Raw genomic sequence first — 18,276 nt, forward strand, 5'->3', positions numbered from 1 at the left:
CTTGGTCTTAAACTAACTCTGGCAATCTGTTCTAATCTGGTTCCTTCTCATTCACTGGCTCCTGTCTTCACCTGGAAGCTTCACTAGCTTCTCTCTGCAACCTTCTCTCTATCACTATCCTGGTGAAGCTGCCTCCTTCCTCTCTGTGTTCTCTTAAATAGCTTCTCTTTCCTGTCTGTTCTGTAGGAGTTGAGCATATCCTAGTCTGTCAAATCTTTCTCTGATTTATCACTTTGTCTGCTTCTCGATTAGACATCACTTTCAAACACGGGAGCTTCCTTCTACAAACTAACTTTACCTTCATTGTTTAGGACTAAAGGCGTGTACTAAGGGCTGAGCCACACCACAATTAGAAACATACTTTTCCAGTAAATGACACAATCTCAGGGTTCACAGTGTGATCAAATATCCCGCAACAACAACAAAAATCTATAAGATGGCCTGCCCAGGAATCAGTAAGGGAATGGAGGGCATATTGTGGTATAGTTGTTTAGTGGACTATAATATGTAATGAAAAGCCGTACACAGCCACATGGAGAATCTTAAAGGTACAACTGCATAGCTGGGTGTGGTGGTGCATGCCTGTAATATTTGTGCTTTGGGGGATGAGGCAGTAAGTTCGAGGTCAGTCTGGGCCACCTAATGAGAACCTGTGACAGAAAACAAAAACAAGAGTTTTGTGTTAGCATTCCTAGCCAGTGTTTGATACGTCATAGACTTCAAATGTTAAGTAGAAATGGTGTGGTACTGATTTCAATGTAGGGCATTTCCTGGCCTGGCCTGACCTTGACTGGACTCTGTGTGTGTGTGTGTGTGTGTGTGTGTGTGTGTGTGTGTGTGTGTGTATGAGTGCTGGGACTTGACAGCTGGACCTGGCAGGTGGTACTCTAAGAATGGTCAACAGCTGAGCCAACATAAAGAGTCTGAGGACCGGTGATTGGCAGAGCAGTGATGTCCCACCCCACCCCCACTCCCTGACACGTGTCCTTTCTGAGCATAAGAGCCACTATTATACGGAACACCCCACTCGGAGGAAGGTCAAGTAAGCTGGTCATGTCATCATGATTTTAACAGTGAAAATTAAAAACAAACGAACAAACCAGAGATATTAGATCTAGCAATGTCTGAAGTTAGTGACATATAGTTACAGATATTTTACAGGTTTTAAAAGAAAATGATAGTTTTCACAATAAACGCACATTTTGTAGTAAATATTTTTTTAACAATTACACTCACATGTATGAATCAGAAAATGTAAGTCCTGCGTGGCTAGCCACACTGATCTTATCTACCAAGGGATGTTTTTCACAGAGTCACACCACTGTTGACAATGAACTCTGGAAAAATGACACAAATCCTTAGCAGGTCCTGGGTGTGCAACACAAGCATTTAGCCATCCACAGGATGTGTCACACCACAGAGTCGTGTTGGCTTACCTTGTACGCTGCATCGCTGACGGCCTTGATGTTGGCTTCCCTCCATTTTCCTGGTACCCCACCAACCACCTCACGATAGTTCACATAATAGCCTGTAATCTCTGCCCCTCCGGTCGTATCTGGCTGCTTCCATCCAAGAACCATTGAGTCCCGAAAACTTTCAAGACAAGTGATGTCATAGGGTGGAGATGGCACCGCTGTCACAGGACGAGTAGATCATAGGTAAGAGAGATGCATTTCTGAGTCTGAACACATTCACTATCTCCGCCTGGCACCACGTAAGAGGGTGCTAGACATAGGATGCAATAAAATGTGAGGTGAATCTGAAACTTGGCACCCGGCTTGCCGTACGAGAAAAAAAAAACAGACACTGAGAAAGTGCACTGAAATCATCAAACTAAGATTTTAGAAAATCTATCTGGCAAAATAATAAAAAGTGATCTTCTCCCCATAAGAGAAAACATTCCTGCCAGGAATCTACACCTTTGTTGTTTTGAGGTTTGTTTTTATTGGCCTCTGATGACAACAGCATGTGTACATATCTTGGTTTCTTTCTCAGTTTGTTTCATTATTATTGTCTCCACACAGTTCCAAATGGTTTGTATTCACATATACTCGTCCTGATAGATACACTCTAGCCGGGAAAATACCTGGAGCCCTTGTCATATACACCTTAAAAAGAAAATGTTTACAGTACAAGGCACCATTTGCCATATGTCTTTCTCTTGGTAGATACATGTTTATCATAGTATTTTTAACTCCTGCGATTTTAAATTCCTGGTATATAGCACATAATAAGGCTAGGTAGCTTTCCCTGCATTTGCTGGTGCCTGGCTAGAAAAAAAGTCTGAAGGATATTTCAAAACTTCTTGTATATTTACATGGCTTTGCTGGTCTCCTTTATATCTGGCCACTGAAGTGATAGTTTTCAATGAGGAAAGATGGGTGTAGTGATGGCAAGAAGTCCTTCTAGATATTCGGGCACAGCAGAAAGCCTTCAGGTATTTGTTTGAATTATAAAAGTTACATAAATTATCTCATTCCTATTCAAAGCAACTTTTGGGAACAAAGAAGACTGTTGGACTGAAATCAGTGTGTGTGTGTGTGTGTTGTGTGTGTGTGTGTGTATCCTGTTTCAGAGCACTTATGAAGACTATCTCACTTATTCTTGTTTACTGACATAAATTAGAGTTAAAAACAAGAAAGTAGAGGAGTTACGAAGGCTGAGGTGAGGTAGAGATGGGGAATGGACAGGAGACACTCAAAATTTATCAGTGTTTTTATATGATATATTGTCTCCTAGAACACACAAACCCAAAGCACCCACCCAGCTCACAATTAGCTTTCTAACAAGTAATCTCCCATGAGTCCCTCCTGAGAAGGAATATTATGGGATGTAGCCCTTCATGACTATAATACCATACCGAGATTTTCACATCTCCTGAGAACTAGTGATATGAATGAAATATGAAGAGTCACTTAAAAGCCTGAGGTTGAACAATGGAAACTAGTAACTCTGACCTCGGTACACTGTCTCTTCCTCATGACATATTTTCCTGTGCACTTCCTGAGCGTGAACATGCACACAACCTGGTTGTTCGTCAAGTCCTTCCTATCCTCATGTCTAGGGTGTAGAGTATCTTCCCAACTAACTCCCCTTCATCCAAAAGGGTCCTGTAAACATTTTTGTCATTGCTAAGCCTAAGAAATAAGGCAAAAACGCCAACCCCACAAGGTGACTCTGATAGTGTATCAGATCAAAGCATGTTGAATGGCTGGTAGAAACATAAAATTCAGAAGCAACATGAGGCGTGAACACAGAGGAAGCATGTGATCGGACAATGAGAGGTGAGGGGAGTGATGGAGACGGATGGATGAAGAGCTGGACTTGGCAGTTCTCACCTACTGCATCCTTCTTCTTTTCCGGGGGCTCAGATTTACTTTGCTCCTCGGGAGCTACCTCCTGGAATGGTGGGCTGAGCTCCTCCTGAACTGATTCACTTACTTTACTTACTTCTTCCTGGCCCCGGTTGGAAGGGCTACTGGGTGGTGAAGGTTTATTAGGGTTGCTACTGAGCAAAGCATCTTTCTGAGAGGTTGGAGGGGAGGCTCCATTCATGCCCCCCCTGGAGTCTGTTAGTCCACCAGGCGTCTCACTCAGTCGAGGCCACACATCTGGAGACACTCCTCCCCCTACAGTCACCAGACAACAACAGAAACGACATGAGCCAGACCCTGTACACGTTACTCTTGAAGCAAAACAAACATGGACATTTAGGACTGCAAGCAGAGCGAAAATCGATCTTGGCTTAACAATTTGCACCAGGGAACATTTCAACTTCCCCGTAGTTTGGAAGAAGAAGAAGAAGAAACAAGAACAGAAACAAACCGCAGACAGAACGGGAACCATTTCTATTTGAAGAACCCAAAGGGTTTTAGTGTATACAGGAAAAAAGCAACCTCAGACATCTCTTGGGAGATAGATGCTCTAATATTCAACAGTCTAGAGAAAGGACCACAAAGTGCACAGACACAAAATTAAAGACACTAACTGTCTAACAGTTATATAAATCAGGACTGTTAGTGCAACAGTAATGTTGCACCTCCCAACCCATAAAAAACAACATGTCTGCTACTGTACCCCTTACAATAAGGCCAAAGGGGAACGCCATAAAATCTGGTTGTTGTAGTTCTGTTGCTCTAGATTTTGAGACAGCTTCTTGCTTTATAGCCCAGGTCCTTGAGTTCATAACTCCCGGTGTTGGGATTATAGGTGTGCACCATCACACCCACTCAATCTTTTTTTCAGTGATACTGGGGCTTTACACACCATAACTATGCGCTCTATTACTGAGACCCATACCCAATCAAATATTTCCATTAATATGTTAGCATATTGCACATTTTATTTCTGTTTTCCTGAGCTAGCTCTATCCAAGATTGGGAGGTACAACACATGTGTACATATAATTACCTTTTAGTGATGTTACTCTGTTGGTTAGTTTGCAAACAGATGAAGTAGGTGCTTAAGTAACCACATGGGTCTCGCATGAATTTCAGCGGCATGGTAATAGGCTGTTAGGAAGAAGCCAGGCTCTGCTGCAGATGAAATGGCTTTTAGATGCAATATGATACAAGTTACGGTGAGGTACCACTTCATGGGAGCGGGGTGGCCTGCCAGGTCCCAGGATGGACATGAAGTTAACATGGAGGATCGTACACTGGGGAATGTCTGAGGAGACTGGAATGTGGAGATGGAAATGCTATGGATACAGACACTGGTAAGTGATGGAGACCTGTAAAACGTCAGGTTAGTGTCAGCTGGAGTCAGAGAAAATGACCGTTTAATGATGGAATCACGGAGTGAAATTAGAAACTTTAAACCACTTATGGAAATGATGGAAAGTTAGAAAAGTCCAGTATTTTCCTTGAGCCGATTACATAAAAGGAACTCACCGATAGCAGCTTTCACTTCAATAGCTTCTGAATCCTGGGAATATTCACTAAGTCCTGCTGCGTTCACCGCTCTGACCCGGAAAACATAGCTCTGACCAGTCGTCAGTCCGTGGCAAGTAAATCTAAAGATGAAAGCAAGCTTTCAGAGCCTTTCCTGGGAGGAACATTAGGGGAAGCGACTGCCAGCTTAAATGAATGATCTGGACAGCCTGGGCCGTTCTGAGAAGACTCATTTTTCAAATAGAGGAAAAAGACACTGAGAGCTTCCAGGAATATATACACCTTAGATAAGAAGGCCATGTGGGCAATTTATAAAACTCATGCTGTCAGAGAGAGAAAGAGAGAGAGAAAGAAAGACGGAGAGAGACAGAGATAGAGAGAGACAGGGAGAGACAGAGACAGAGATCGATCCTGGCTTCCCCTGAATGTTCATCAGAAAATGTTCAACAGGAAAACAATAAGAGTACCACATATTAATTCTGTATAATGATAAACTAGATAGAATTTAAATTATCATTGGTGGATCTAGCACCAATGAGGTACTTAATAAATAACAGGTCTGTTGACAACATTATGGGTGGCTACGTCAGGTATATACTTAAAATGTAAGGTACGGGTAAATCCTATCACAGTAAACCTAAGCGCTACTTCCTTTATTCCAGGGAAGGAATCATCACTTGAGAAATTGCACTGGAATCTGGCTCCAGAACCACCGTTTAGATACAAAGCTCCAACAGTAAGGTATGGATCCGTGGTAGCTTCACATTTAAAAACCACCCTACTTCTCAACAGATGCTATAGCTATAAGTAGCATTCCATGGATCACTGTAACATGAAAATCAGCCCTTCAGACTGTAACCCAAAGGAAATAACAGTTATGCTAATGACACTATGACCACTTGCCGTTCAAATGTTTAATAAGGGAAGCAAGCGGTATCTTTCAGTCTAGGTAGGGTCAAGCTGGTTTGATGAATATTTATTGAGCATTTCAGGGGTCACGGTATTGGACTACTTATAGATATGAAGATTAATAACACAGTGTCTGCCTTTCACTGGCTCCTGATTTTGTTGTTAAAGGTAGATGCTGGCCAGGGCTTCTAAATGCCCCAGGATAGAGATGAGACACACGGACATTTCATCCTAAAAAATAAATGTCACATGAAACATTCTGCCCTCTCCCTTTAACCTGTGGTCTCCAGCCTCTTGGTTCCTGCTTCCTCTCCTGCTCTGGAAGTTGGTGGCCTTGGGAAAGGGCCATCTAGAAGCTACCCAACAAGCCCATCAGATACTTTCTAGGGATGCTTCTCAGATTGGACCTAAACTAAAGCAGGCTTGACTGGCTGAGTAAATAATTAAAAGCAAGGGGAAAAAACTTTCCTCACACTGAAAACAGATACAAAGAGGCGGCAAACTATCCAAATGTCCTTGTTTCTATGGGACTTTCTGTCTGTTTTGTCCTGGGTTTAACCATGTTGATGTTCAGAATTTGTAAAGTGCTGATAGTCTGTTCTCTGTTCTTTTAAAATACCAAGGTATACACATTTACTAAAGTATGTTATGTCCTTAGAGTCTAATTTACTTTGTATATGAAAGACCACCGAATATTAATGGAAAAAATAAGCAAAAGAAATAGCAAAGAACCATAAAATAAGCTTTTAGGTGGTATTTTATGTTTCTTTGAAGTGTTTGACATAAGTCCTTTTTCCCAAATACATTACTCTAGCCATGCTCACCTTTAAATTCATTTGACTAGTTAAACTAAATGTGTATATGTCTTCTTAATTGTTTTTACATTATATCTATATGTTTGGGTGTGTGCCTGTATATGAAGACACTCATAGAGATCAGAAGAGACTCTCAGATCCCCTGGAGCTGATTTACAAGGGTTGTGAATCTCCCAATGTGTGCTAGGAACTAAACTGAAGGCCTCTGCAGGACCAGGATATGCTTTGACTGCTTAGTCATCACTGTAACTGTGTGTGTGTGTGTGTGTGTGTGTGTGTGTGTGTGTGTGTGTGTGTGGTATGTGTGTGTGTGTGTGGTGTGTGTGGTGTGTGTGTGTGAGAGTGTGTGTGTGTATGTGTGTGTGTGGTATGTTTATTCGTCCACTGGATATGTGTACTACATGTAGTTTCGGTGGTCCTGGAACACACATGCACACATGAACACACACATGTGCAAGTGTACACACGTACATGGACACACACACAAACACACATTACCGTGAGCCCTTCACCGGGTTGTTGTTGCAGGGCTCCCACTTGCCAGAGCCAACAACACTGCACTCGATATAGTACCCAACCAGTTCTTTGGCATCTTTGGATTCCTCCCAAGAAACCACCACCGAGGTATCTGTATTTCTACTTGGGATGATTTTCCCAGGGGCTTTGGGGATATCTGCGTAAAGAAGAAAATGGTGATCAAACTCACGGTCATTTAATATATTTCATTTCCATCACATGTGGAAACACACATGCGTAAATGTTTAGCACAATTATGTAAAACATATAGCTGCTCTGATTTATAATGAATTGTGCTAAAGAAATGCTATCTAGGAAGCATATTAGTAAACGAAATGTCTATGGAGACTGAAAACTGTATGCACTGTTGAAACCTGTGATGTTTGCTTTGCATGGAGCAAAGCCACACTACTATATTCTTGCTTTGGAATTTTTTCTTGACCCACAAGGTCATAGTTGCCTGGTTTGACCCTACACTTACCAAGTTTGTCCCCTACGACGGTCACTTCAGTTGTTTCGGAGGGTTCACCAACTCCTGCTGAATTTGAGCAGCGGACACGGAAGCGGTAAGATTTCCCCTCCACCAGGTCAAACAGAGCAAAGCGAGGAGACTTCACTGGGAGTTCTGTGTTGACACGCTGCCAGTTTTCCGTTCCCATGTCACACTGCAACAGGGACAATGACATCACTGGAAGCCCCAGCAGCATGCAGAGGGCCCGTGCTTATTCACCTGCCGACAAACCACCCTGTTTTCTAGAGCTGGTCTGGAGAAGAGGTGTGGAAGAAGGGACATCCGAAGGCCACGGGACGCTACATCAAATGCAGCTTTTGAGTGTTTGATAAACTATTTTAACACTTTGCTTATTTGAATATAAACAAGCTATCCATCTATAGAAGTCTTTACTTCAAGGATAGGGTTGGTGGATTCATTAAACTGACTTCAATTCTTTAAATTTGTGGAACATTGCTTCCAGCCTGCACTTAGCTGCCACCTCTCCAGAAACCTGGTTTAGATCACCTCCATTCACCAGTTTGGAAGTATTCAGGGCCTTATCTTGCCATCTTGCCCTTTTGTATTTAGTGATCAAAACAGTTGTCACTAGTAGAAATGTATTTATTTATTGTCTCCTCTACCAGAGGGTGCATTCCACCAGCTCAGGGGACTTCCTTGCTCACCTCAGCCTAGAAGGGTACTCAGAGTTTCTTCTCTGAATGAATGAACAAATGTGTAAGGTTATAGAAATCCCAAGATGCTCCTTTGTGAAACTGTGCCAGAATTTTAGAATAAGTCATAAAATGCTTTAAAAAAAACCCACAAATTTAAAGAGATTCAAAGGTGTAGCAGCACACAGTGTTACCTCAGCCCTCGGGAGGCTGAGGCAGGAGGAAAGCCATGAGTGTGAAGACATACTGAGCTACAGTGACTTCCAGGCCAGCTGAGACTCGGAGCAGACTCCGTCTCAAAAAAATGAAAAACTAAGCAATGAATGAATAAATTCTATTCCTTCAGTGACTTGGGACCCCTTGAATAAAGATGTGAGTTTATTCGTTGATGGGACATAGCACCGTCAGACAACAAATCCAACAGGACAGGGCACAGTCTGAAGACAAGTCAAAGACCTTCTCCAACCTATTCCCAACTCTGCTCATGGTCAGGAAAAGCACTCTGTTGTTCTTGCCTGAGTTTGCTACAGGTTAAAAAAAATGACTCCATTTCCTTATTTATAAAATAGGCACCACGACCCTCACAGGGTCGATCTTAAGAGTTACGAAGGTTAACTAACAAGTTCTCTTCCTGCTGTGGCCTCTAGCACACACCACTTACTTTCATTCCTAAAGATAGAAGCAGTGTGAGCGAGTGACATTGTTCTGTGCTGACATAATCAGATGAAAGAAAACACCCCAGACATGAGATACCTGAGGGAAAGTTTGAGGCTGGAAAGAATACAGTGGGATATGGTAGTTTAAAGGAAGACCTTGATTCACCTAGTTCTCTCACTACTGAGGCCCTCAGTTTCAACTTAGGAATCACAGGCATAGCTTCAATGTTTGACTATGAGCCTGTAACATGACAGGCTAGCACATAGTTCACATGCATACAAATCCCTGGTGAAAATTTCATCAAGTGTAAGCAGAGGATAGCCTAGGAGATAGCCTAGGCTATATGAATATTCTAAGTTGGGGAAAAACATGTCAGGTGACCAGTAAGTAAACCTGCACAAAGGCCAACGCCTCATAAACGCTTCATCAGAAATAACTAGACTTAGAGCAGAATGGCTTGACATTTAGAAAATTCTGTAAATGCTTCCTAGGTCTCTGCACACCCTAGGTCTCTGCACATCCTGACTCTACACATCCTAGGTCTGTGCCCTAACTCCTCCAGCATCCCGGATGCTCTAAGAGTGAGGTACCCTCTCTGCAGCTTTTCCATGCGGTGCTGTACTCTTAAATATTTTCATCTATTCCATCCAACTGAGCATTCTGGTTTAAAAAAACTGTATTTAATTGTTTAATAACAGATGATATGTATTTTGAGCTGGGAAAGTTACAGACTTTCATGGAAAATTTCAGATTGATGTGACCAGAGGAAAAGGTCAACAGAAGCCAGTGCTGACTCATGTGAAGACCATGTCTCAGGGTGGGTTGTTATGCGTCATTGTTTCAGCAAAATGGTAATTACAGTCCCAGGGTTAATTCAGAGCCTCTTCCTGTGGAGCGTGTCAAAGAAATGCAGGGAGCGTGGGTGTGTGTGAAACATACCAGGAAGGATACATTTAGCTATTACTCTATCATTGCTTCTAAAGTAGAAAGAATGCCTAGGATACCACTCAAGTTATATTCTATTTGGGGATAACATTTATAAAATATGAAACTATAAGTATACTTTTAGGTTTCATAAAACTGGACTCTTGGAAGATGCCTATGTCACACAGGAAAGCATCAAGAGTTTATAGTTAGCAATTTGCTGGAGATGAGAAGGGAGACATCCTAACTCAGGGTCCTCAGGAAAGTTCACTGCAAGAAAAGTAATTAATAATCAGGAAAAGCCACAGGCCTTGAGCTTCGTTACTCTGGTGTGATTCGTAAGAGCCACCAATTTGAAGAAAATAAAAGGCTATTAAGATGTTTACATATTTCACTAGTGAGATGGCCCAGTGTAGATAAAGGCCACTACCTGTCTAACCTACCTGTCAAAGTTTAATCCTGAGACCCACATGGAGGAAGGAGGAAACCAACTTCTATAGTTTAACATCAGGCACATTCCTGCCATGGGCAAACACACACATAAATATATATGTATGTGTGTGCGTGTATATGTGTGTATGTATACATTATATACATATATAAAACATATATTTAAAATTTGCATATTGAAAGATTCCTACATAATTAGGCTGGTTAACACTGTATCATGGAGTAGGCAGAATCCCATGGATACTTATTTGTTGGTTGGTAGTGAAGGGGTGACATTTTCTTCAGTTGAATAGCCACAGGTAAGGCACCTATGCTCTTACAAACAATCCTTGAACCATTCTCCTGTAAGAAACCCTGGTGAAAACCCATTGGGTTACCCAAAAACCCAAATAACAACAATAGCAACAAAACCTCTAAAAACAAGACAACAGGACAGAGAAAGAGGAGGGTAGGTGGGAGAAGAAAGGGAGGGGAGAAGGATATGAAAATGTCATATATATATATATATATATATATGTGTGTGTGTGTGTGTGTGTGTGTGTGTGTGTGTGTGTGTATGTATATATATGTATATACATATATATACATACACACATATATATGTGTGTATATATATGTGTATATGTGTATATATATATATCCTTATATATATTTAAGTTTGTATGTTGGCCAGGCCTCATGTAATCACAGTACTCAGGAGGCAGAGATAAGATCACAGGGGGAAGTGAGGCAGAGGAGTAGCCTGGTGTGTTTGGACCCAAGCTTCAACCCAGCACTGTAAAACACATGGTGTCTGTATAGCTTTTGTATCGCCACCTCATTTGCAGGTGCCTCCAAGTCCTGAGACACGGACCCTCTCAAGGTAACTGCAGGGGAAGGTGACCTAACTCTTCTGAAATCGAATGATCAGAGTAGCAATCCAGATAAAACAGGAAAACTGAGTTCCAGGTTTGTGTGGGTGTGTGGGTGGGAGGAACTCCTTTTTATGTAATTTTAAAAAGATAAAATTTTAAATCATAAACACTAGCCTCATTTTTGGGGTTGACAAAAGTGCTTTACTCTGAATAAATGCATAAATGTGATTACATGTCAAAAAAAAATCAAACAAAACGAAAACAAAATTTTTCTCAGTTAGATCCTAACCGCATTTTTGTGGCAGACGGGACTGAAACAGAGGTATCACAATGCCGGGCAAGTGCTCTACAGCCCCTATGCTCCAAACAACACTTCACCAACAATGGACTCGGAGCTTCGTGTTAAATTCTTCGTATGTATCCTTTCCGGGAGCCATGCTCTCATGAAGGACTCCTGTGCTCTTTATGTGACGATCCTCATGCATTTAGTGCTGGCTGCTGCCCTCAGTAATGTCCCGGCCCGCCTCTGCCCCTGTACCACCTACTCATCAGAGCTCCTTGGATCTGGCACCAGATCGATCGGCTCGGCTCTCATCCTCCTCACCTATCTGCTTCATTGCGTGCTGCCCTCCGGTGTTCTGATCCCTAGCGTGATTGTAAGACGTTTGCGAGAAAGAACTGGCATCTCAGATTGTTTTTGTTTTGTTTTTCCTGTTGCCCACTCAACTTTTCGTGAAGGGATTGCTTCACACAGAGGTGCGCTAACGCTCGGTGCACGAAGGTTCTCTGTCCTCACCTCTCCCTACTGTCTAAAGTAGTACAGCGGTGTCTCTGTTCTCTTACCATCTACCCTCATCATGTCACCTGACCCTCACCACGACACAAGAACCAGTAGACAAACAGCCAACACTAGAGTGAGTGCCTGCTCTAGAAAAAGGCCGCCATGCAGGCAATCTGTAGTTTCAGGGACACAAGCAAATCTCAGGGTGCTGTGATAAAGATCCGTGGGGCATATACATTTTCAACCGAGACCATTCATAATCTGTAAGGGTTTAAACAACTTAGGTTATTCCTAGTGCTGTCTCCTTCACTTCCCTGTCATTAGAAATGAGCATGGCTTAAGAAAAGAAGACCATTAGGAGGTAGCATGGCTTATAGAGTCTTACCTTTTCTACAAAGTACATAATGCCCTCATGGCCTCGCTGCCCAGGGGGTTTCCAGCTCAGCACCACATAGCTCCGGGTGGCCTCAGTGACAGAGAGGTCTGTGGGGGGCCCAGGAATGACACCCTCTGAAAAACAACGAGGTAAGGTGAGCCACACATATTCAGGGGAGCCGGGGACATGTGAAGGACCACAAACACTTCTCTCTCACTGGCTCCACTGTGTGAAGAAACCTTGTCTCTAAGCTTTTCTGTAGAAAACAAAGTCATTCATTCATTTGGTTATCCAGACGACACTGTGCATCTAGCATACAGACAGACCGAAGGGACCTGGGAATGGACTTGTCTCTAAATGATTTATAGCTGAGTTGGTGAAAAGCGAAGTTGAGCCATGCAAGGCAGCGTGTGCTTGTGTTCCAAAGCACACAAAGTGTAAACTCAAGTCTAGAGTGGGCCATGAGACAGTGGGGTTGGTCAAGGTCAAAGTCAGAAGTGTGGGAGCCACATGGTGTTCTCTGGATTTACATCACAGCTACAGCATCTTTGGAAAACGTCTTTCCTCCCTTCCTCTTCTTCCCTCCTTCCCTCCCCAACAGCTGAATTCCCTGCCCCTTGAAAAGATCTGTTTCCTCAAAACAGTGCTCAAAGGCATTTCTAGAAACATACAGATATCCAGCATCAAGCAACATAAGTTCAAAATATCTGGTATCTAATTGAAAAAAAAAAACAAGTATGCACAAAAGCAAGAAAATAATAGTCTATACGGAGGGCGGTGGGATTAATTATTAGTGACAAACCCAGAGGTGCCACAGGTCCCAGAACGAGCATCATCTCTGAGTGGCTAAGCAAAGATTAGTGGACAAGGACATGGAAAGGTTCAAATGTAGACCATGGTTATAAGTATCCGACTTGTTCAAGAGGATGAAGGCTGAGAAGACATATAGCACCAGTGAGCTAGGAAACCATTTCAGATGGTCTTTAGTGAAGTTCCTAAAGCAGTGGAGGGAGAAGGGGATACATCAAAAATATGTAAAAAAAAAAAAAAAAAAAAACCCAATAGTGAACCCACAGGCTTGAGAAGTGTGTTCAGCCTAAGCACAACACACAGGAAGAAAATGACACTAAGTGATGTACACTGTTTTCAAAATTCTAAAACCAGCGATAGAGACAATATCTGCGAAGCAGGCAGGCAGAGAAAAAAGATGTACTACATACTCAGGAACAAAAATCATGACAACAGTTGCTGTTACACTCCAGATCTACAGCACAGTGAGCTAAGCTCTCTCTCTCTCTCTCTCTCTCTCTCTCTCTCTCTCTCTGTGTGTGTGTGTGTGTGTGTGGTGTGTGTGTGTGTGTGTGTGTGTGTGTGTGTGTGTGTGTATGGGTGTTGGGGATGAGATGTGCAGAAGAATTTATTGAAGTTTTATTGATTAAAATTAGTCAAATGTAGCCATGTATTTCATATTTCCTAAAAATAATCTAGTTGTTATATAAATATAGGTCTCAGGGAGGGCAGCAATTGCCTTAAAAAGAACTAGGATTTCTATAGTGACTCCAGGTCATTTTGATATTTGGTTCATCCATCTGTGAAGTAAAATGTCTTACTAAGAAAACAGAGAGATACCTTGTTACTGAAAAGAAACTCCATGGTTATTTGTTAGCTACAGAAATCTCTACTGTGTTCTGGGAACATAATTACCTTCTGTGGAGGGCTGTCAGAAACTGTTTCTTTCTGACCAATTTAATATTTGAGTGCTTAAACATCAATTTAATCCAGTAATTTATATCAAGTTCTTGTGTTTCCCGTGGGATGAAAACTCACCAACTCGCCCAGACAAAGCCTTTTATGAATGGCTTTGTTATGACGAAATATGCACCACTAGGAAAGAAGAGTGACTTTGTTACACCTTCCTAAGTATTGGTGCCATTGACTAAGGGTTGATTTTCAGTAAGGATGTCCTGTCACCCCCCAAGGCTGTTAATGTCACACCACACTCTACAGCTTCATGGGAAATTACGTTTATGAAGTTGTTCCGGGATTCATTCATCTTCAACAAACCAACTCAAGAAAAAAAATACCTACATTCCTAGGACTTTTGCCAGAGTTTTAAGTTTAAACTTAAAATGTGCAATGACTTGTTTCTTCCTTCAAGATTTATTGCTTCTGAGTTGGAGCGTCACGAAATGGTATATGTTCTAGAAACTTCTTCTGGGGACTGGTTTCAGTGTGTTGTGCTCAGAGGGATTCTTGCTGTGTAGGGCATGCTCTGAGCAACAGTTTGACACCAGCTGTCCTCACCAGCTCTTCTGCTTCCCTAAGCTGCCACTTTCATTACTTTTTAGCTTTCGTTCAACTTTGCTCTGGCCGCTTCTGGTGCTCTGGGATCATTTTTTTTAAGCTTGTTGTCTGGTGCATGCGATGTTTTTAAAGAGCTGTAAAACCTCCATGTGCTCAAGGGACACAATCGCTCCCCACGGCACTTGACAGCTGACCTGGCTCCCCACAGCACTGGAACTCTATATTCATCTAAGATATATTAAAGAGCAAATGTTAAACAGAGACCTTTTCAGACAAACAAAGGTAAGTCAACTGATAACCGGAAAATCCGAGCTACGTTAAAGGATGTGCTTCCTGATGAAAGAAAATCTGGACAGATAGAACTCTGGAATCTGTTCGATGAAAAGGAAAAAAAAAAGTGAAGGGCATGGTTGCACATGCTTGTGAGATCTTGTATGAAATGAAGGAAAGGAAGAAGAAGGAAAATATTAAAAGGTGAGTAAATATAGAAACGTTCTACAGAGACTGGAGAGACGGCTCCTCCACAGTTTGGGGGTTGAAGAGATGGCTCCTTGGTTAAGAACACCAGCTGCTCTTTTAGAGGACCAGGGTTTGGTTCTCAGCACCCACAGGATGGCTCTCCACCATGTCTGACTTCAGTTGTGGAGGATGCAATGCCCTCTCTGTCCCTGGGTACGAGGCACACAAAGAATGCATTTACATGCAACAGGCAAAAGACTCAGACACATAAAACAAACATGAATAAATCTTTAAAATCATGTTTTTTAAAAAAGAAAACTCTTTTCTAACTTTTAACATCTCTCTGAAGGATAGATGACTACCGGAAGTCAGTATAATATGATATTAAATTTTATAATCTTTACACAAGTACAGTGTGTGACAATAATGGCACCAGGGAGTGGAAAAGGTGGGCTGAGAAAATAAGCATATCATAAATGTCAAATGTTAAAACCTAAAATAAAGAACGACCTAATGCAGATGAGAGAGAATAGTTAAAACATGTTCAAGTCCAAAGAAAAAACAGGAAAAAGAAAACTGGTGTAATCAATAAACATATGATGATAGATTGAAATCCAATCATGTCAAATAATTGCACAAGGGCCAGTGAGATGGCTCAGCAGGTAAAGACACTTCCTGCTAAGCCTCAGAGTCCATAGAAGAGCCAGGCAGGCATGGTGTCTGACTGCTGTCCCAGTGCCTGGGATATAGAAACCCAGAGTCTCCAGGGCAAGCTTGCTAGCTGCACTAGTTGGAACCCATGAACTCTCAGTCCATGAGACCCTGCCTCATTAGGTAGAGAACATTCAAGAAAGATACTCTCTATCAACCCTCCACATGCCTGTGCATGTATGTGTACCTATGCATATGCATACAGCCATGAACCACACAAATGTGTGCACATGCATGTGTGTGTGTTCTCACACACACAAACACACCCACACACACACCACACATGGACACCCATACACAGACAGACAGACAGACAGACAGACAGACAGACACAGGGACACACACACACACACGATCTCCACAGTAACATTAAATCTGTAATAAAAGTCTACGTGTACTCTCCTCCCCTGATTTGATCTCATGGCTTCTCCTTGCTGTTCCTATCCCACAGTCTTATATTAAAACCCCAAGGATCTTAAAATTTAAAATAGCCAAGCTGTTCTGAAAGTTAACAAATTAACAAGGTAGTAGGACGTAAGGTCAACAATATATGTATATATATTATAGTTGTATTTCTATTTGCTCACTTAGAATTAAGATGCAAAACATTGTAATTTAAAATATCAGAGATATAAAATAAAGATTAAATCTGACAAAAAAAAACCATGCAGGACTCCTAAGCAGAAATTACTAAGTTGGTTAGCTAAATGAAGTGTACATGCTTTTTCACAAATGGAAGAACTCAAAGTTACTCAAAGGGTTCTCATACGGTGCGGGTAAGAGTGCAAAGTAGAACAATCATCTTGGTAAACAGCAATTTTTTGAAAATAAAGCATGTACCTGCCACACGGCCCACCAATCCCTCTCCTAAGTATTTACCCTAGAGAAGTGACATCCACAGATCTTCTCAAACACATACGGCTTACAGAAACCTTTAGCAGGGCATGGGTACGTTGGGATTAACTGATAGCTACATCTACATGATAGGGTAGAAGTGGCAGGCATGTTTGCTGTCTTGATGACAGCAATGACTTCACATGTGCACACACATAAGGCTTATCAAATTGAACACTGACACGTGCGCAGTTCATCACATGACCACTGCCCCACAATATGTCTTTTAAAATGAAACATGATCCTTTGGGGGCCTGGAAGTTCGGCTCAAAGGGTGAAGGATGTCCTTAACCTGTCTATGGCCCTGGGCTCGGCCCTCAGCGCCACCACCCCACGCCTCATCTATCCTTCTCAGAATGTTCTTTCAAAAGCTTCACGGACAATAATATATTTTTACAAACAAACCTAAATCACACAGCAAAACAGTGTCGTCTTGAGAGGTTAAAGACTTTACCTGTGGGTTCCTCTTCGGTGACAATGATCTGTCCAGTCCAAGGTGCTGAAGGACGACCTGAACAGGACAAGTGTAAAAGTCACATGTTCACAGATGTGCTGTTGACTCTTTGATAAACCAATAAACTGGTTGAATTAGTCAAAAAGGTTCTGATGCTCTTATGTGTCTTCCTAATACCTCTTTGTCAACACATGTAAAGTACTGTGTGATGCATGCCCCTGACAGAGCGAGCCTAGAGTCTCTCTGGACTGCGCTGAATTGTGCTCCCATAACTGCTTTGCCATGCCTTCTTCAGAGACAGCACATTTGGAAGAAACACCACTAGGCCAGTCCTAAGCCTGGTAGCTCTCTATCTGTTGTCATGGAGATTAGAGGAGGCAGAACTGGGCAGGAGAGCTGGATGGAGCAGACCCTTCCTATTGTCTTTGAAAAGTGTAGTTCATGGGAAGTCAGCTTGGATCCCGAGGAAGGAAGAAAGGGTGTGGACTTAAAGAAGAATGCCTCCTACTGGGCTGTCCCGTCCAGCTTTGACATGAGGGGGCGAGCCTAGTCTTATTAAAGCATGATATGTCATGCTTCACTGGGAAAGCCTGGGAAGCTGCCATTTTCTGAAGGGAGAGAGGGGAAGAAGGGGTCGAGAGGGGGATTGTTGGAGAGGGGGGAGGGGAAACTGAGGTCAGAATGTCATGTATGAGAGAGGAATAAAATTGTTTAAAAAGAAAAAAAAAGATGTGGGCGGGAGCGGGGAATCCATCTTGTGACCCTGAAAGCATGAAAAAGAGAATGGTGGGTAGAAGAGAAGGCTCAGCAGGCAAAGGAGCTTGCTGCCAAGTCTGATGACATGAGTTTAGTCCCAGGGGCCCACGTGGAAGAAGGAGAAAACTGGCTTCTGAGAGTTGCTTTTCTCCTCTGGCTTCCACATGAACACTGTTGGCATGCATGCCCACATACATATACACATATATACCCACAGAGATAGATAGATGATAGGTAGATAGATAGATAGATAGATAGATAGATAGATAGATAGATGGATAGATGGATAGTTGGATAGAGGATAATAGATGATAGATAGATAGATAGATAGATAGATAGATAGATAGATAGATAGATAGA

General features: G+C 42.2%; 1 protein-coding gene across 1 annotated transcript in view; it reads right to left on the reverse strand.

Annotated features, from left to right (window-relative positions):
• Nucleotides 1-18,276, reverse strand: part of Myom1 (myomesin 1) — a 112,838-nt gene that overhangs the window by 45,132 nt on the left and 49,430 nt on the right. The window contains exons 13-19 of the mRNA XM_028762193.1: nt 17,161-17,217; nt 12,348-12,472; nt 7,614-7,797; nt 7,115-7,289; nt 4,893-5,014; nt 3,339-3,629; nt 1,437-1,633 (exon numbers count right to left, since the gene is read on the reverse strand). Coding sequence (XP_028618026.1) covers nt 1,437-1,633; nt 3,339-3,629; nt 4,893-5,014; nt 7,115-7,289; nt 7,614-7,797; nt 12,348-12,472; nt 17,161-17,217 — 1,151 coding nt within the window. The remainder of the gene's footprint in view (nt 1-1,436; nt 1,634-3,338; nt 3,630-4,892; nt 5,015-7,114; nt 7,290-7,613; nt 7,798-12,347; nt 12,473-17,160; nt 17,218-18,276) is intronic.

This window comes from Grammomys surdaster, unplaced genomic scaffold, assembly GCF_004785775.1.
Source record: "Grammomys surdaster isolate TR1022 unplaced genomic scaffold, NIH_TR_1.0 132, whole genome shotgun sequence".
NCBI lineage: Eukaryota > Metazoa > Chordata > Mammalia > Rodentia > Muridae > Grammomys > Grammomys surdaster.